This window comes from Suricata suricatta, chromosome 1 (genome assembly GCF_006229205.1).
Source record: "Suricata suricatta isolate VVHF042 chromosome 1, meerkat_22Aug2017_6uvM2_HiC, whole genome shotgun sequence".
NCBI lineage: Eukaryota > Metazoa > Chordata > Mammalia > Carnivora > Herpestidae > Suricata > Suricata suricatta.
Window position 1 is genome coordinate 190,038,078 of NC_043700.1, and position 20,014 is coordinate 190,058,091.

Genomic DNA, 20,014 nt, shown 5'->3' on the forward strand with positions numbered 1-20,014 from the left:
GCTGCGTGTGCTCCCGGCGCAGTCAGAGCAGCCTCACTGATGCACTCGTACGAACATGCGCACGCTCGCCTGCCAGCTCCTGCAAAGTAAGCACCTGCTGCCCTCTGGCGGCAGAGCGAGGAAGAGCAGGGGCTCCGGAGAGCCGTGAGCATCAATCCCAGGTCTCCGCGGGCAGATGCACCATGTAACTGTATTTTCTCCAAATAAAACGGGAAAGAGAGAACACCGGCCCCACTGCCCAGGGCAGCTGGGAGGCTTCAGAGGAGGACAAGTGTGCCAAGGACTTAGCTCAAGGTAGCATGTGCTGAGGGCTGGCTCACCCAACACCCATCCCCGCCCCACACTCCCCTACCTTCCTTAAACACAGGGGCCATGAAACTACTCATCCCCCACCCACTGTAGCCAGCGACTTGGAAGAAGTCGTCTGGGGAGCGTTCCAGGAGAGATTTTGCGCTGCCAATAAAACATCCACCAGACCCAACCGGCACAGCCTTTCACATTCCCTCCTAGTTCCTTCCTGGAATGTAGGCCTAGTTCTTGGAGGTGTGGCAGCCACTTCGTCACCATGAGGTGTCAGGCTGGAAGGCAGGAAACTGGCATGGGAATGATGGCAGACTAGGTCACAGGAGGAGCTGCTGGGTCACCAAGGAGGTCCTGGGGCCGCTCACTGTTCCTGGACGCTCCCTTCCAGACTTCTTGTGAAGGGAGCAAAGCCCCTGTGTGTTGGCACTGGGAGTCAGCCAACCGAAACCCCGCCGAGCATAGTTCGAGGGCATTACAGCCAAAAACAGTTACCGCGCTGGTTTTCTGGAACTACTATTATTTTAGAAGCAAGAGGCCAGCGGGCTGGCAGCCGGGCACCGGCTCCAGGTGGGTCTCCGGGACGGTCACCTCCTGGCTGGTGCCAGCGGGGGCTCCTGCACCTGAACGGGGGCGGCAGGGGGGCTGTGTCACCCCTGCCCCATCTCTGGCCTCCGCCATTTCCTGAGGGGCAGAGGATGGACCGATCCCTCGGGGAGTGGGCCATGTGAAGGGGGACCTAGGTGACACCTGGGGGCCTGGGCAGGCCCTCCACTAAACGTATGGTCAGCAAAGGGGCATCACTGGCAGCCACGATGGCTCTTTTGGGAGCCTTTCCCGAGGAGAAGGGTCTAGACGGACCAGAGCCAGGCCAGACGTCCCTGTGGGCGTGTGGCCTCCAGACCAAGCACTGGATCTGTCCCCTCAGCCCTGCACCCTTCCCCCTGGGGCCCCTCTGCCTCCCAGACGCCCCTTACGCCAGGCAGGAGGGCCAACAGGGAAGGGGATGGAGGGCCCCCATGTCTCTGTCCCGTCACCACCAGCTGTGAGGCGGCTCGCATGTGCCCCGGCCTGTTGGCATGCAGGTGCCCTTCCTGCCACCCCCTTCTCCCCACCCCTGCCTGAAGGCACCCCCTTCACAGGCGCAGTAAGAAATGCAGGTGACAAACATAAGCGCAGGACACCCCGTGGACACCTAATGTCTGGTGACACTGCAGGGGTTTAGGTGGGGCTTCTGGTGGGGTCTAACGTAACAGCACGTGAATTTTGTGTTCGACCCCCTGACTCTATCCGGGTGGATCATACAGAAAAATAAAAAGTGGTGCTCCGTCACCCCTGCACGCGCTAAGGAGGGGTGCTCCCCGGGAGAGGATGGGGCTTCTCCTGCCTGAATGGCAGACATGGGCCCCAGGCTGGGGGTGGGGGACAGCACTGTGGCCTTCATCATCGGCACCTCAAACGGGGCCTAGCCTGACGTTCACCCTGTTCCCCTGGGCCCTGACAGCAGGAGCCAGCAAGCAGACGCAGCCCCCCCCCCCCCCCCGCCCCCCGGCGAGGTAGGCCTGAGCCCGGGTGCATGGCTGGGGAGGGGCAGCCCGATTTCCCGAGCCTTCCTATGGGCGGACAGAAGCCACCTCTGTGGCCCGGGCGCCCCCTCCTGGGAGTTCTGGGCACAGGGGCTGGAGCGGGGGTCTCCCCACGCTCTGAGGGGCTCCGGCTCTTCGAGGCTGCGGCACCCACCTGGTAGGTCTCGACGGGCCTCGCCTCCATGTTCAGGTCCCAGACTTTGACCGTGAGGTAATCCCGAGTAAGCATGTACCGGCCACTGCGGCTGAACTTCACGTCCGACACGGAGGAGATGATTTCGGAGAAGAAGGAGCGGTTGCTGGGGTCCTCGGGCTCTTCGAACACTGTGGGGACAGAGAATCGACGGCCATCACCAAGCCGCTCGCCCACAGGTCAAAAGGGCAGACGACTCTGCTTCTGTCCTGGGTTCCCGTCGGACTGTCACTCATTCACTCATCAAACCTGAAGGAGCAGCTCTTGGAGCAATGTCTATTGAGCATTTACAACCTGAGCCAGATTCTGTGGAGAGCCCTTCTCGTGCATTAGCTCACCCAGTCCCCTGATAAAACATCTTTTCATGACCATTATCATTCCCGTTTCATAGCTGGACAACTGAGGCATTGATGGCTAAAGACCATACCCGAGGCACTGAGCTAGAAGAAAGCACTGAGCTAGAAGAACCCAGAGGGCACGGGCTGAGCTGCACTCTGCCGCCACCTACTGGCGTCCTGGTGTTCTCGCACATGTGGGCAGCGTCCCGGACGAGTCTGGGCACTGCTCATGGCCCTGGGGCTCACGGTGCACTGGGCACTCACAGCTGAGCCCCGCCTGCAGGGACGTTTTGTCTGGCTGCTACGGGGGCTGCGGCTAAACCAAATCTCGCTGCCACCGATGGCACTTGGGTCCCATCAGCCCGCCGCCCACCTCCTAGTATCTCAGACAAGGGGCTCCACACAGGAAGTTGCTTACCTGCCTCCTGAAGGTGACAGCTTGCTGTCCCTACGGGATACTCCCACTCTGGGACAGAGTGCCGGCCCCCTGGCAGCGTCCCCTCCCTGGAGGTTGGTGCCCCCGGCCAACCCAGCCGGACAGGCTCAGTCTATTGCTGGCCTCGGCCAGTCTGTCCAGCAACACTGGCCAATTGCTGGCCAATCCGATCCTACCGTGGCCCCGAGCTGGCCAATCCGAACCTACCGTGGCCCCGAGCTGGCCAATCAGATCCTACCGTGGCCCCGAGCTGGCCAATCAGATCCTACCGTGGCCCCGAGGCCGGAGCAGGACAGGGAACGGGCATTCCCCAGGCATTACCTCATCTCCCCAAGACAAACCAGCGTTAGCTCCCGAGGAGGGGGCCACGGAGGATGGAGTGGAAGGCCGGCATTTTTACCAGCTCCCCTCTGCACAGCGGCTGGAAACATTTCATGCCAATTGGGTGCTCTTGTGTCCGACACATTCATTCATTCTCTCAGACTTCCAGATGGAGCGCCATGCCAGGCACCGTCTGACCGAGACCCTGGGGAGCTGCAGAGATCAGTGACGCTCCTGGAACCAACATTCTCGCAGAGACAGGCAATCCAACTCTGACACGCTGCACTGCGGGCCGTGGTGAGGGTGGGAAGAAGCAGGGGGATAGAGAGGGCTGGGGGCTGGTGATCTGGGTGGACGGTGCCCGGTGGGAGACAGCATTAGAGCAGAGATCTGAAGGAAGTGAGGCAGAGAACAGTGTAGGTGCTGGGAGAGGACTCCGGGCAGAACGAACAGCATGTGTAAAGGGCCCGAGGCAGGGACACGCAGAAGGTCGTGAGGACGGAGAAAGGAGGAAGCCAGGCGCTATAAGCCAAGGGAAGGAGTCATCCCATGGACAACGGGGAGCAGCGGAAGGGCGTGGAGAGAAGGAAGGAATGGCGAGGTATGGGCTTTTCCAGGATTCACTGTCCTGCAGAGTCACCTCCTGGCAGGTCACCTTTAGTCCCTAAGACCTCTGAATTCTTATTTTATTTGTTTTGTTTTGAGAGAGAGAGAGAGAGAATGGGAGGGGCAGAGAGAGAGAGAGGGAGAGAATCCCAAGCAGGCTCTGCACTGTCAATACGGAGCCTGATGCGGGGCTTGAACTCACAAACCCTAAGATCAGGACCTAAGCCTGAAGTCAAGAGTCAGATGCTTAACCAACTGAGCCACCCAGGTGCCCGTAAAACCTCTGAATGCTGACTCACATCTCACATAATCAAAGTTTTGTGCCACTGACATCTTCGTTTCCGGCAGGTATAAACATTTGTAAAACCTCAGTACTTAATTTCCTACTTAAAGTGCAGAGACCGTGTGTCTTCCTTAACTGAATGTATTTGAGAGGAAGAGGGCAGAGGGTTTCAGAGAAGAGGGCCCCCAAACACTCAGAGGGGACCTAGGTGCCCCCGTTCCTCCCCAGGTAGGTGGCAGGAGCCCTCTCTCGTCTGAACGAGCATTTGTGCCCCGAGGGGTCAGAACAGAAGGGGAGTTATAAAGACATAAAAAGGGCTTGGCCTCTTGCACCCCAACTTGGAGGAGGCCCCTGGCACCCCACGACCTCCTTGGGGGTTTCCCCGGCCGGCCTCCACCCGGTCGCCCAGGGCGGGTCCAGCTCACTGCACCGCCCTGCACCGCGCAGGCCTCCGGCATGTCCTGCGGGGCCGGTGGGTGGGTGGGGACCAAAATCGCGTAGGGGTGTCCGCCCAGAGCCACGGGCTGTGTCTCCCCTCAGCTTCAAGGAAGGAGACACCGCAAAGGTCAAGGCCGGCGGGGGCACCTGAATCCATAGTTGAGAACAGACACAACAAATGGCCCCGCGGAACCTCAGTTCTAGGCTGTCCCGGGCGTTTCTGGCGCTTTCTAAGCACAAAGGACCAGTGTGGCACACGATCGAGGGTGAGGGACGCGGGCTGGTGTGAAACAAATCTCACCGGGAAGTTCTTTTTATTTTTCAAACACTCCTGATGCCACGATTCTTTGGTCTAAAGGTTTCAGAGTGTCCTCTTCCGTGTGGCTCCCCACCCACCCCTCCCCCAACCACAGGCCAGCCGCGCGGCCCCAGGGCATCGAGAACAGATGGGGGGGGGTCCCCCTTCTAATTGATGGAGTCACTAAGGACATTTCGCAGTAATTATTGCCACCTCGAGTTTAAAGAAATGCATCCCAGAGCCCCTGTCACTGAGGCTGAATCCCACCTCTCCACCCCCCGCCCTAATTACGTTCAGGTTGGAGGGTTCTAAATCCCCGGAAATCTCTGGTTTCTTTTTCATGATTTTTTGCCTAATTAAGGCTCTCGTGGTCCTGGCTGGTTCCCTAACAACCACATCCTCCTGTCCGGGTGTCCTGAGCATCGCCGCGGTCACGTGGTGCGGGAGGTGGGGGGAGAAGCCCCCCACGCCCCCCAAAGTGAGAAGAGGCCCTGAGGAGCCCAGCCCGAAAGCAGCTGTGCATCCAAAGACTAGGAAGGTGAAACCAGAGGTGAGCGCTGGCCTCGTGCCCAGCTGGCGGGGGTCTGTTTTACTTCTGGAATGTTTGTTTTTGAGAGAGAGAGAGTGAGCACAGGTTGGAGAGGCAGAGAGAGAGGGCAGAGACAGAAGATCTGAAATGGGCTGACAGCAGTGAGCCCGACACGGGGCTCGAACTCACAACCCGTGAGAGCATGACCCGAGCCGGAGTCAGACGCTTAACTAACTGAGCCACCCAGGTGCCCCCCGCCCATGGGGTTCCTCTTATGCCTAAAGCCCTCCATGGCTCCCAGCGCCCGCGGGATCAAGACCCAGGCTCCTAAAAGTATCGGACAAGTTCCTTCCTAAACCCGGCCTTCACTGCTGCCCACGCAGCCTGGGCCACCGTCCTGTATGGCATCTGCAGGGATGTGCGGTCACTTCTCCACGGGGCCAGGCCGGGTCCTTCCCTGCTCAAATGCCCTGTGGCGGCTGGCCCTTCAGGGTGACCACGGTCTCTAAAGACCCCTTGCCACGGCCCCTTCTCTGGCCCTCCGGCTCTCTGACCTCCCGCCCACCTGCACCCTGCTCTTTGCTCCCTCCTTTGCACCAGACGCTCCCTCTGTTGGAGACACTTGCCCCAGCTTTGTCCCACTTATCTGCGGCCTCTCCAGCAGATGATGCCTGGGTCCGGTGCCTCTACCCCAGATCTATCATCAGGAGCGAGTCTGCCCCTTTCCATGAATCCAGCTCACCCTCATTTCCCCTAAGTGTCCTTAGTTCTCAAGTTCTGAACCTCTGTGAAGACTCAGCGAGAAAGAGGACACATTCATAGGCGTGGGACCATCGGAGCCTGTATCCCAGCTCTACTTTGCTGTGTGACCTTGGGAAACCACCTTGACCTCTCTGGGCCACCCATGTGGTCAACAATCATGGCCCCTAAAGATGCAAAAGTAATGTCACATGGCAGAAGACTCTGCAGATGTGATTAAGTGAAGGATCCTGAGCGATGGGGTTACCCTAGATTCCCCGGGGGCCCGCTGTAACCCCAAAGGCCTCGTGAGAGAGAAGCAGGAAGGTCAAGGCAGAAGGAGAGGGGATGTTGGAGCGGAGGGTGGAGGGAGCACTCTGGAGTTGGAGGACAGGCCCCGAGCCGAGGCATGCGGTGGATTCTAGAAGCCGGAAAAGTCCGGGAGACAGACTGTCTCCCCGCTGAAGCCTCTGGAAGAAATGCAGCCTCACTTGAACTCTAGACCTCTGACCTCCAGAACTGTACAAATGCGTGTTTGCGTTGTTTGGCTCCGCTGACCGTGTGGTGTTTTCCTACAGCAGCAGGGGAGCCCCGCAGCCTGGGGGTCCTCGTCTGCACATGAACAGATGACGGCCTCGTCACAGGGAGGATTTAATGAGACGTGAACTAAGAACGGCATCCGGTGTGTAGCAGGGGCTCACCAAACGTTAGCCGGGCTGCGGCTTCCCCGGCGCGGCGCAGGGGTCCCCCAGGGGCAGGGACTGCCCGTGCCCGGCCAAGGCCAGACCCTGTGCTGTCAAAAGCAGAAGTAAGTAACCGTCTATTTTGAGGCTTCGCGGATGCTGTTTCCATGGTGACCCGATCTCAATGACTAGCAGACAAAAGACTCGAATTTCCGCCGCTTTGGGGAAAGATTCGAGGCTGTGGGCTGGGCAGCGGAGTGGCTGGAGGGCCCCAGCTCTGTCCTTGATGGGCCCGCGGGAGCCACTGCCCCTCCCTGTGCCTTGGTCTCCTCATCTGCCCGATGGCAGACAGAACCGTCCACTTGTGATCCCGGACGCTGTCAGCCAGCGAAGGGAAGTCACTGTGCCACCTGCTGGGAAGTCGATGCCCGTCTCTGGGCACCACTACCAGCCGTTCCTGGTTCTGAGCCACTCAAACCGGACGAATGGGCAGAAGCGAGATCTAAAGGAAGAGGTCTAACCTCTGGGTCACTTTAAAAACAACCGTTTGTGGGACACCTGGGGGGCTCAGTCAGTTGAGCGTCCGACTCTTGATTTCAGCTCAGGCCATGATCTCACGGTTCGGGAGACTGAGCCCCGCATCGGGCTCTGCACTGATGGTGTAGAGCCTGCTTGGGATTCTCTCTCTCCCTCTCCCTCTGCCCCTCCCCTGCTGGTTCTCTCTCTCTCTCAAAATAAATAAATATATAAATAAAAACTTCCTATTCCAATGACAAACCTGTATAAATCAATAATCAAATGTACACACAAGTTTCACGAAGACTTCGAGGCGCAGATATTGACTCTTCCGGGCAGAGTGGCCCGGCTCGTTTTACGAGAGCCAAATAATCTTAGTAAAACCGAGCAAAGAAAGTGTCAGAAAAGACAAAGACCAACATCACCTAGGAACATTTAGGCAAAAAGCATAATTTCTGCATTCATGCAGAAGCGTTTCAGCAAGAGGCACAGTCTCAGGGCTGCCCAGGTGCATCAGGAGGTCATGGTGGTCAGAAGCCAAAATGTCCCTCCCGTCACACCTTGCTTGGACCTGCAAAAGGCTTCTGGCAGCTCTACGTGATGCAGGGGGAGGCAGCCCTAACGTTACGATGGTCACGGCAGCCCTGGGAGAGAAGGCGAGAAACACAAATGGAGATGACTCATCGCAAACAAAGTGCTAGGCTCTGCACCCTTGAGTCTGTGGGCTGATTCACATGCGGGGCAGACCCCCTGGCGTGTGACAGCTTCCTGCCCGGGGTCTGCGCACGTGTGCCTGCGCTCAGAACCGTGCAAGCGATGGCTGCCCAGCGGGGTGGCTGCTCGCTCAGACCCCGGGGGGAGCCAGATGACAAAAGCCGAGGGGGATGTGACTTCCACCACCCGCCTGCCGAGGAGTGTCATTCAACAGCGTGGGGTGCGCAACGCTGTCTCTATACCCCGACCCCGCGTTTCCTGAGTCAGGGCTAAAATCCAAGCGAAAACACAGATACGCAGACAGACAGAGAGAGGACACGATGTCACCCTCAGAGCCCACCACTCAGGGACAATGTCTTGGCATATTTCATTCCCTTGTTTTTCTGTTTCCATTTTTTAGCGGGGGAAGAGTCATTACCTTGCTTTCTTGCCCCCACCAAATAATTTAACATAACCATTTCCTTGCGTCATGACAAACCTAAGTCCATACTCTCAACGGCCACACCATGCTCGGTGCCCAGATGGCACTGCCGTCCCCTCGTTACTGGCTCTGTTGGAGGCATTGAATGCGTCTGGATTTGGCCCCTGTAAGAAAGGGGCCACGAAGCCTCATCCCTCTGCCTGCCCATGGGGCTCCTGTGGGCTCAGGCTGCGCCCGGAGGTGGACCCAGACCCTCCTCTCTTCTCCAACCTCGTTCCGTGCCAGGCTGGCCCAGAGCGGCACACGCCAAATCTCAACCGCACCCATGGGCGGGGCCACATGCAGGGGGTGTGAGGCGGTCGGAGCCATGCCCTCCAGGGCGCAGAACAGTAAGTTAGGGGGCATGTGGGATTATATGTTACATGCAAAGGGGAAATCAAGACTGCTGACCTTCAGGAAGGGAGGGCTCACAGGGGGATTCGATGGAATCACGAGGGTCCTTCAATGTTAAAGGGGAGGCATCATGTGACGCATGAGCCGCTGTCAGCTGTGCCGATGGAGGGGCCATGAGCCAAGCAATGCAGGCTCCCCCAGAAGCATGCATTTCCCCCCCTAGAGCCTCCAGAAGGAGCCGGCCCTGTCGACACCTTGATTTTTTCTCTGGTAAGACCCATGTCAGACTTTAGAGCAGCAGAACGGTAGAAAAGTCTGTGTTGTTTTAAACCACAAAGTGTGAGGTCATCTGTTTCGGCCCCGGGCCGCTCTGAGGGGGCTGGGCAGCATCCACACTCACGCCCTGGGCATCTCAACTGGCCCCTGGGCTTCCCGCCGGTCCACACACTGACAACTCCACACCGTTATCTGCAGCCGAGCCCCAGCCCCTGACTCCAGACTTCCTGCTGCCGTCCCGACAGCCCTCCCTGCGGCCCAATACGATCTCACACTTACTGTGCCCAAAACCCGCCTGTTGGTCCCGTCTCTGCTGCTGGCCGCCCTGCCCCCCAGTGTCCCCGCTGTCCGTCCCAGGAAAGGGCCCACCTTCACCAAACCTCGGACGGAGCTGCCGCGGTCCACACCGCACGTGGCAAAGCCTGCCAGCCCGGCCTTCCGAGATCACCCGGAATGGACCCGTGCCCACCTGCGCCATCCCACCGGGGCTCGCTGTTTCTTCGCTGAGAACCCCAGCCGGGGCTCCTCCCACCCCTGCGGAAACCCCTCTGAAGTTTCCGCTTTTCAAACGCGTGTCTCAGGACCTCATGCCCGGCCCTCCACCCTCTGCTGCTTTCTCACGTCCCTTAAAATGAAACCGGATCCTTCCCCTGACCTACGGGCATCCTGAGTCACCGACTTGTGTGTCTCTCGGACCTCAGCTCCCAACACCCTTCCCCTTGGTCACCGCACTCCAGCAATGCTGCTGCACTCCCCCATCCCAGAGCCTCTGCCCCTGCAGGGTCCCCCTTCTAGAACATTCTCTCCCCAGAGATTGCATGGCTCACTCCTCGGCATCTCGAGGGGTCTGTTCTGTTGTAACTTCTCCCTCCCTGCGCCCTGCTCTTTGGGGGCTGTTCATATCTCTCACTACGTCCTGACCGCACACTACCCAGTGACGAATTCCTCATGTTTGCGGGGTCCTGCCACAGTGGACGCGTCCCCAGCTCTGCTCAGAGGCAAGATCTGCCCTCCGTGCTGACCACTCAGCCCTCAGGAGGGAGAAGGCTCAGTGCTGGGCAGAGGGGTGTTCCTGGGGCCGAGTGTGCACGTATACGCAGGGCTCTGGGCTCTGCTGGGGGTGGCCAACTCCGACCGTGACGTCCTGCCCTGTGAGGGCGCCAGTGAGAAAGCTCCGGAGCATCTGCGGACGTGCCGGGGAGGAGCAGTGTGCAGAGACGGAGGCACCCAACTTGGCCGAGGACAGGGGAAGGGGCTGGCGTCTGCAGGGGGGCCTGACCCTGAGTCCCTGCAGGCCAGCTCAGAGCTACCCTCTCGGGCTGCCCCAGGAAACCAGGGTCCGGAAGGGAAGAGGTGACCAGTCCTTCCCAATGGGCCTCCAATGAAACTGCTACCGGGGGCCCACTGGTCACGACTCATTCGTCCAGTCACTCACTCGTTCATTCACTCATTCATCCACTCACTCATTCAAGCAACAAGTGTTTATTTATCTCCAGACACTGTTGTAGGCACTGAGGTAAATACAGAGATGAACCAGGGTCCCCACCCTCCTGACTGGGGTCCTGTCTGTCCCTGTCCCCCTGCTACCACTGCAAGGTCGCCCAGGGAGGATACCACGGCCTGACCCCCTGACCCTCTGCCTTCAGGGGCCTGTGGAGAACCCAGCACCAAGCAGGCCAGCCTGGGGGTGAGAGCGCCAGCCAGCACATCTCAGAGTCCTGGGTTCAGGTCCTTCCCTGCCACTTATCACTTTGGGTGACCTTGGGTCCCTCCATGGAGCCTCAGTTTCCTCCTCTGCTCCGGATTCCATCAGAGCTCACTCGAAGATGAGGGAATGTGGGTACAGGGCTGTCTGGGCGCCTGGCTCAGAGCACCAGTGAGCCAGCTGCCGTGTGGTCCCGGCGACTGCCATGTCGTGCTTCTTGGACCTTGTTCAGCCGCAGACGCCCAGGGCACCCGCCTTGCACCCTCCCAGCCCCCCGTGGGGGTTCCAGCATGAGGAAGTGACCGCGTGGAGCACACAGGCCGCTGGGGGAGACGGCCCAGCTCACAGAAAGTTCCACAGGCTGTGGCTAGTCTGTGAAAGGGAAGCTTTGGGAGATCTGGGGACACAGAGAAGGGGCCTGAACCAACGTGGGGGTCAGGGAAGGCTTTCCGGAGGAGGTGACAGCTAAGTATGGTCCCACCTTTCCATCTGGCTCCCAGCTCCCTCCCTGACCCTTGTTGCAGCGGTCTGGTCCCTGGAGGCCCGGCAGCCCTGGCCTGTGCAGGGACGCGGAGGCCAGTGGGCAGAATGCGTCTGAGCCCCTCCCACCCACCCCGGCGCAGCACCAGGATGGGCCACTGCACACGGGTCCCCGGGAGCGTGGGCACTTACGTTTGGAGTGCTTGTCACACAGGGCGGCCGCACGCATGTCGCAGAGACGCAGGGAGCCCTTGCTGCTGCTGTAGACGAAGAGGTTGCAGTGGTGGGGGTGGAACTCGGACGCCGTGATCACCTCCGTGAGGTCCTCCATGTTGGCCGGCTTGATGTCCACGATGTCTGGCCCCGTCAAGGAGAGGCCAGAGAAGGGAGGGCCCCCCACCGCTCTGCCTTCCCGTGTGCCCCGCGTCACAGCTGCATCTGAGACCCCTGGACGAAGCCCGGCCCGTCTCTGAGCTGCACACCTGCACGTCCGACCGCCTGCCGGCTGCCCGCTGTCCCCACAGGCCAGACCCGCTGCCTCCCACCCGACTGTGCCCTGTCCCTGCCCGCACCCACCAGCCGCCCGGCCTCCCCTCCACCCCCCACGCCAGGTGCCAAGGAGAAGGCAGGGAGCCTAGTACGCACCGGGCTCCTGCTGAGCAAAGTCAGTGCTCCCGCCACTCAGGGAATTGTGCCTGTGCCGCACCTGTTGGCTCCCCTCCCCACCCCCCTGCAGCGGCCCCCCTCTGTCCACAGTGTCCAGGTTCTCCTTGAGGAAAAGGCTGTCTGCCTTGCTGGGTTCTCAGCACTGATCTGTCTTGTCCACCACAATCCCCCTGAGGGGTGAGCACATGGCCGCGGAGTGGCCGGTAGAGGGACCGAAGACCTGAGACACGGGGAGCATCTCTGTCCTCTCTGCTGGGCTGCATGGTTGCAGACGAGGGGCCTGTCTGTGCCGCCGTGACGAGGGGAAACGCGGAGCCTGAAGGCAGGGCAGAGTGCACGGAAACACCCGGCAATGCCACCTGCATCCCGCATCAGGATGCACTGGAAACCACGACCCTTGGACGATTAGGGACGGGAGCCAATCCGTCCATTTTCTGGTTAGGACCAACAATTCTGCTGCTTGCATAGGAAATAGCCCTGACCGACACTCTGGAGCCTAGAGAGGGTAAGCAACTTGTCCAGGACAGCTCAGCAGCGAGTGGGAAGGCTGGTTTTTCCTCCATTCCTTGTTACCTACAAGAGCGAGTCCAAACCCCTTGGTGTAGCATTCAAGGCCTGGCCTTGCCCCCTCTAACTCTTCAGCTTCAGATCCCACTGGTCGCTTGGCTCTAAAAGCATTTTCCTCTCTGACAGCGACACCTCCGTGTCTGGTCTCCCAGGCCCTGCGCGGGGCTCTGCCCACCCCATTCCCTCTGGCCGAAGTGTCCTCTCCTCCCCCTGCATCTGTGCATGGGCCCTGGAATCGGAGTCTGGGGTCTGAATCCCAGCTCTGCCAGCTGTGGCCTGTGCAATCAAGGGGGAGGTTCCTTACCTCTTCACACCTCGGTTTCGTCTTCTGTAAAATGGGCCAAAAGGTCTAACACAGTCTTGCTGTGAAAACTAGAAGAGGCAAATCCTCTTGCTCGCTGCTTGACCCATCACAGAGCTCAGCGAATTATCAGCTGCCATTGTTATATTTTATTGTCTGGAAAAAGTGGGGTTGAAACTCGGAGCCGCCCCCACCATCAGCCGTCCCTGCCCCTCCTGCCAAAGCCTCAGTAAGAGAGGCATTTCCTGACCTGCGTAAACACGAAAGTTCATCAAACGTTAGAAAGAATGAGGAGCCTGAGTGACCGAGGCCCCGAGGAGGGGGCGTGCGCTCACACTCAAATACTGCTTCTGGAAGCACACCATTCACCAGGAACTCAGAATCACATAGAAATATGGAGAGGAGGAAGAAGGAGCCTGAGCTGGTTTCCCGGGAAACTGCGGTTTCCCTGAATGACAAGAAGCGGAGATTAAATCACGGAAAACGAGACTGAACGGTGAGAGAGGAAAAGGCGAGCCTTCCGTGCTGGCTCCGTCCCCATCCCGCATCCCGCACGTGCTGACGCCTTCCCACCGGGCTCTGCCTGCTGGGAATAGGGCCGATTTCTGCCCCAACTTCACACGGCGTCTGGGGGACACGTGTGGTCGTTTACGAGATGCGCGCACGTCAGTACCGCGCCCGTCGGATGATCTGCACCAGAGGGACTAAATTCTCCCTGCAGAACTCGGGCCACAAACATCAAAGGAAACACACCGAGTGGCTCCAGGAAATGCCGGCTTGGAGTCCCAGGTGGGTCACTCACTAGGGACCCGTATTTACACCGTGTTTCATGGAGTGACGACTTCCGGGGGAGTGGGACTCAGTGGGATACGGCGGAAATGCCTTGCCTGCTCCAGCGTCCCGTCAGAGCGGGGTGGGCGGGGACCTGTCCGCCCGCCCATGGAACTCAGCGCAGCCGGCTCCCTTACTGCCCTTCCCGAAGGATGGAGGGAGAAGTGACCGTGCCACGCGTCACTCCCAGGCTGGAGCTCTGAGAGCCAGCGCGCAGTGCACCACGACACCTTCCCGTCTGCTGGGGGACCCGCGCCCCGTCCCCCTGCGCTGTTTCCAGCCTCTGAGACTTCCCGATCATCCGCCCTCCTGACCCACTCAGCATCCAAACCCGATTCACCTTCCCACCTCGGGATGTTCTAGAACACGGCTCAGCGGAGAAGGAGCAGATGTCCAAACATGGAGACTGAGGCTGGTGTTTATGAGACATCTTTTCACAGAGATGGCCAGGCGGGGGAGCTGTGCACGCAGGTGCGGGGGCTCAGAAGCCTCCCCTCCGCACCGCGCCCCCCCCCCCCCCCCCCCCCCCCCCCCCCCCCCCCGCCCCGCCACTGGCAAACTCACACGGGTTCAAGTCCAAGCAAATGGGTGTGGCCTTTTTGCCGGATTCCAGAGTGCACGCTTCCTGTGACCCTAGCATGCTTACCACTCCTGACACCCTGATGACAACAGTCATAGAAACAGGTAAGAGGTGTGACGGCTTTTAGAAGCACATGGCAGGGGGGCAGGGGGTGGGGGACAATTAGGTCTGCAGCCCTTGGCGGAGAACGGGCCTGAACCAGGTGACACAGAGCTGGCCGAGGGCGATGCATGTGGATGGAGGGTCCTGCGTGTGGGCTTGGGAGACAGAGCCTCCAATGCCTGGGTCCCCCTGACAGCCCAGGGCCACCGCTCTTACAGCCCAAGCATCACTCAGGAAATCTCTTGCTGTTCAAACAAAGGGCTCTGGATACAGTGGGTGCTCGGGAAAGACAGGTGTGAAACACAGTTCTACATCACCCCGGCGGAGGAAGACAAAGCCACAACACAGCCAATGTGCTGGGGCCCCCGCAGGGCAAGGGGTCCTTGAGGTTGAACCTCTGAATCCCAGGGCCCAGAGCCATACATGCATCTCAAGGACACCACAGCATCCTTCAGGGCATGGCCACCAAGCCTGCTCCACTGGGATCAGCCTCTCCAAGACCTCCTGCCCAGCACGCCACAGGACCCGCCCCGCACCCACTACCTGACCCCTCCCCAGTGCAGGTGGGTGTGTGAAAATAGTAATTACTGAGCCGGCTGTCACTGTCGAACTCTGTCATCACATCATGAAGCCGGGCCTGAACCCGGACTCCTGAGAAGGGAGGCAGGAGTGGAAATGTAAACACTCCTCCCTGACTCACACCCATGTGGCCTTGGCCCATGGACCGTGAGACATTTGGTCCAAATGTGACCTTGTGTGGTGGCTTTGACTTTGGCAGGCCCCATGCTGGGTCAGAAGCTGGGGGCTCCGGGCCGAGCATCTGGTCTTAGCTCTCTCTCTGGAAAAGCTCAGTGCCACACGCGTCATTTACATTCCGCAAGCCTCAGTTTCCCACCTTTGCAAAATGAGGGGTTGGACACGATCCTGGAGCGCCCTCTCATTTGGAGGAGTGACCCCCAGTGGCCTCTCCCCTGCTTCACGGACAGGTGCATAAATCCCACTGGTACGCGGTGCCTCAGGTTTATGGCAAGCCAGCCTCCCTCGGGACCGAGCGTAATTAGACTCATCTACAAGCCCTTCTCCCTGGTGAAGTTGTGTGAATTTCCCATCTAACCATCCCCATCTGTGTGACGGGCTTGTGTTTGAACTCCAGTCACACCCTGGCAACTAAGTTTGCCGACCAAGTCGGTGGAGAGAGGAGCAGGGCACACAGGGAGGAGGAGCGGGAGGAGGAAGAGGAAAAGGAGGAGAGAAGGTGAAGTCGCTCAAGGCCGCACCCCGTGACTGAGCACAAGGTGCTTTTCTCCAGAGCAGTGGGTTGAATGGTGGCCCCTTAATACATGTCCACATCCTAATCCCCAGAAACCTCGGAGGCGGCCTCAATGGAGAAAAGAGTCTTTGCAGATATAGTTAAGGATCTTAAGAGGACACCATCCTGGACTCCCAGACGGGCCCCACACCAATGACGAGTGTTCCTCTAAGAAACACCCAAAGGCCACAAGACCACAGAGGCAGACTGGAGTAACGTGGCTAAGAAGACGTGGGGCCACCAGGGGCTGGAAGAGGCTGGAGAGAGCCTCCCCGGAGCCCCCAGAGGGAGCACGGCCCTCCCAGCACCTTGACTGCAGACTCCTGGCCTCCAGAACTGAGCACAGATTTCTGTTGTAAGCCCAGTTTGTGGGAATTTGTTCCGGCATCCATGGCAACCTTGTGCTTCCCGGGACCTGGGGAGCAGTGGCCCGGCCCGTGCACTAGCAGCACAGACATCCCCTCATGCTTATTTGACTGCCCAGCGAGGGCAGGGCCCTGCGTGGGCCGCTGCTGTACCTTCTGTGCCTAGAGAAGTGCCTGGCACACGGCAGGTGCCCAGTGCTCAAGTGCATAACCAAACAGTCCGTCTCGGGCCCCTCCAATCCAGGCTGGGGGTGGGTACGGCAATGTCGAACCCTCCCAAGGGGAGAAGCCCTTCAGGTGGAGATGAACAGCAGGCTCAGGAGAGCCGGGGGGAGGGGAGGAGGGTCCCTTAGGAGGGGACTGGCATGGGCACCTGGGGGGTTTCAGTTGGTTGAGCGTCCAACTTTGGCTCAGGTCATGATCTCACAGTTTGTGAGTTCCAGCCCCACATCAGGCTCTGTGCTGACAGCTCAGAGCCTGGAGCCTGCTTCTGTCTCCCTCTCTCTCTGCCCCTCCCCTGCTCGTGCTCCATCTCTCTCTTTCTCAAAAACAAATAAACATTAAAATTTTTTTAAAAAGGAGGGGACTGTCACTGACAAAGGCCATCCCCCTGCAGCGCGTAGGGAGCACTGATGCAGCCGCACAACGCTCAAGAGCGCCGGGGAAACCGGGACCCACGCTGCTCATCCGGCTTCTGTGAGGTTCTCAGGAAGGCCGGACCCCTCACAGCACCTTCCTTCGGTCCCCACTGCATGCAGCTCAGAGACCTGCTAGCCCTCATCTCTCCAGGCTGCACATACTGGCTGACCGGCCTGTTCCGCTCCTCGGACTGCGGGCAAAACCATGGTCCCGTTTACAAGCCTCCCTCCAGCGCAGCACCTGGTACCTGTCTGCACTGGAAACGCCCCGTAGGCTCCACATGCTTCACAGCCGTGTCCTGTTCCAACTCCCCCCCCCCCCCCCCCCCCCCCCCCCCCGCCCCCAGCCCGTGGGTGAGGAAGCAGAGGCTCAGCAAGGAAAAGCCATGCTCTCAGGACCTGGCAGAGGGGGCCCAACCCGGGACAGACGAGGTTGGATTCCAGAGTTGGCAATACACCCACTATGCCACGGGGCAGAGCAGAGCAGGGGTGAGAAGTGCAAAGCCTGGAGTCTGATGCCCTGGGTGGGCATAGAGGGGCCAGTGTCCCCCCCCAGGAGGAGGTCTTTGGCTCCTCAAAGCCTCCGGCTCCTGCCCCATGTCATACAATGATTCCCTCTTCCTTCAGGCCCAAGTGTGACGGGTGTGTTGCTCTGGATCCCGGGCAGGCAAATGTCTGTGAAAGGCCAGACAGTAAACATTTTAGGAGCAGCAGGCCAGTCACCTCAACTACTCAACTTTACTGCTCTATCGAGGTCACAGACAGCACGCACATGAGTGGCAGTGGCTGAATGCCCACAAAACTTTATGAACAGGTGGATTTGGCCCCCAGGGCAGTTCTCTGCTGGCCCAGCGCCAAGAAGGACTACAACCTTGCTTTTGTACCAGGAACCTTGCCTCTTGACCTCACACAGGACCAGCATGTAAAACAGCCCCACTGGTCAGGCTCTTCCCCGCCAGCATGAGGATGTCCTCCAGGGCCTGGCTCTTCTGACCAGCCTATGAGCTCTGGCCCTTGCCCTGGGGGGAGTGGGCAGAGCTCAGAAGCAGGTCCGTCTGTCCTGCCCTAGAGCAGTCTGTGGCTCTTGCTGACAAGGACATCGGAATGTAATCCAGGCAGGCCTTCTGCTGAGTCATTTGGTTTGCAGAGATTTTTATAGAAACTCCTTTATTGCCTGCTGCCAAAGGCACAGTCTGATGGCCCGAAGCCAGGCAGGGTCACATCAGCCTGGAGCACAGTTTGCCAGCCCTCAGTGCCCTGGCTGCCACTCCAGGAGGCCCCGCATGGAGGACCTCTGACATGTCACCTCCAGTGGCCCTCTTTCTTCTGATCCTCATGCCTCCTACCTGTGCAGGGCGCGGGCACAGGTACCAAGGGCCATGCCCCTCCAGCAGCCATGAAATGAGTCAGGCACATGAAATGAGTAAGCATCATTGGTTGGTTTGAGAAGGAGCTCAAGTAAGAATTTAGGAAATGGGTATGGAAACCATCCCATAAACATCAGAGAAGAATGCAAATATTAACTAATGCCAAGACAGGCTTCATTGGTGAGGCCACAAATAAATGACTATGAACACGCAGCAACTAAATGAGCTTGGAGACACTGTCACAGCCTCAGAGAGCTGTGGGGGGCAGCCCCCCACCCTGCACCCGCAGGCCAGGCACCTCGCATCCCTGCAGGGGCTGCTCACCCTCCACCCCCACGAAGGAGGCCAGGCCAGGGAGTGACTTGCACTGGGCCCGGTGTGGAGCACGGATGAGCAGGGACAGAGTCCTGGCTTCCTAACTCCCAGCCGGTGCTCCTCCCTGTGCCCCCTCTGTTCTGGAGTCAGTGCATCCCCACCAGATACACAATCCCAGGGCACCGCTGCTGGGGCACACTGGACTGGCCTGTGACCCCGCAAGGGGGGCGCTAACAGCGTGGGTGGGGAAGTTCAGTGATGAGAAAGATGTAGCCCTGGGCTCCGCTGATTTAACTGAGCGAAGCCTGGTTTATCTAGATGGCTCAGCAGGATCATGCAATGGGGATGGGGGAGGCGGTTACCATGGTGACGGAGCAGCCAGCGAGTGAGGCCAGAGGCAGCTCTGCCAAGGACCACGCCTCGAGAAGCCTCCCCAACAGGCTCTCCAGGGACACTGGGTGTGCGGGTGCCCCGGAAGGCCTCCCGCACACGGACTCAGTCCTGTTGGGGCACAGCCAGCAAAGCTGCTTTTCTCAGAAAACTTTCCCCAGAAGACGACCCGGCTACAATGGCGAGCTATAAGCACTCTGGCCAAGCCATGTCAGATCCTGTACGAGGTTCCTGGCACCCTTTGCCCCTGTATGAATCTGCTCTGGCTGCCATAGCAGATGCTGTAGATGAGTGGCTTAAACTCGGATTGTTCTCTCCCAGTCCCGGAGGCTGGAAGTTCAAGATCAAGGGGTTGGAAGGTGTGTTTCCGGTGACCACTCCCTGTGTCTGCACGGATCTTCCCTGTGTGTCCTAACCTCCTCCAAAAGGACACCAGTCATAATGAGATTAGGACCCACCCTAACAGACTTGTTTTACGTTAATCACGTTTAAGGACCCATTCTGAAGTCCTGGGGTTAAGAGTGACGATGTCAACATACGTGTTTTGGTGGGACACCAAATTCAGTCCATAACAGCCTCTTTCCTTTCTCTGCTTGGAACCTTACTCTGAAGGTATGACTCTGCTCAGAGAGAAGAGCCTGGTCGCTGGGGCCACTCGGGGCCACAGAGAGAGATTCTGTGTAAACGTGCGTTGTACAAGCCCACTGAAGCCCTTGTGTGTCTTCTCCACATCCTGAGCCAGTCTGCACATTTCTACCACGAGCCAGCTTGTGTCCTTCCCAAGTACTTGGACAGGGAAGAAAGCACTCAGTTCTGAGTCACAGAGACTCAGGCTTACAGTCCAGCCCCACCGTAAGCAGCTGTGTGACCTCCAGAAAACTTCTCAGCCTCTCTGCACCCTGCTTTTCTCATGTGTAGAATGGATTGATAAAATCTGTTTTGCAGGACTGCGATGAGGATTTAATGAGGTGACATTAGTCAAAGGCCCTAGCAGTTAAAATAAAATAAATAAAGTGATGTGCAGATACGTGTATTTTTTTTAAACACCCCAGCACAAGGTTAGTACCTTTAGCAATAATTAAAATTTGTTAAATCAGAATCAGAAAGGCTTTCTCTTCCACTGGAAAAACATGAAATTAAGCAGGTTGCCAAACATGCAGTAATGTCCCCCCACCCCTACCCCCAAGAAAACAAGGACTTGAGGGTCTGTGCTGAATTGCATGTCTTGGCTCCTAAGAGCTGGGAGAGAACCCCTAGGCAAGAGAGGGCTAGGACACACACCCAGGTGGCCGAGAAAGGGCACAGCAGAGCCATCTTGACCTCCTCTCC

At 58.7% G+C, this 20,014-nt stretch overlaps 1 protein-coding gene across 1 annotated transcript in view; it reads right to left on the bottom strand.

Moving 5' to 3' along the window:
• Positions 1-20,014, bottom strand: part of PPP2R2C (protein phosphatase 2 regulatory subunit Bgamma) — a 126,799-nt gene that overhangs the window by 10,154 nt on the left and 96,631 nt on the right. Inside the window, exons 6-8 of the mRNA XM_029952490.1 lie at positions 11,447-11,611; positions 2,041-2,210; positions 862-984 (exon numbers count right to left, since the gene is read on the bottom strand). Of these exons, the coding sequence (XP_029808350.1) occupies positions 862-984; positions 2,041-2,210; positions 11,447-11,611 (458 nt within the window). The remainder of the gene's footprint in view (positions 1-861; positions 985-2,040; positions 2,211-11,446; positions 11,612-20,014) is intronic.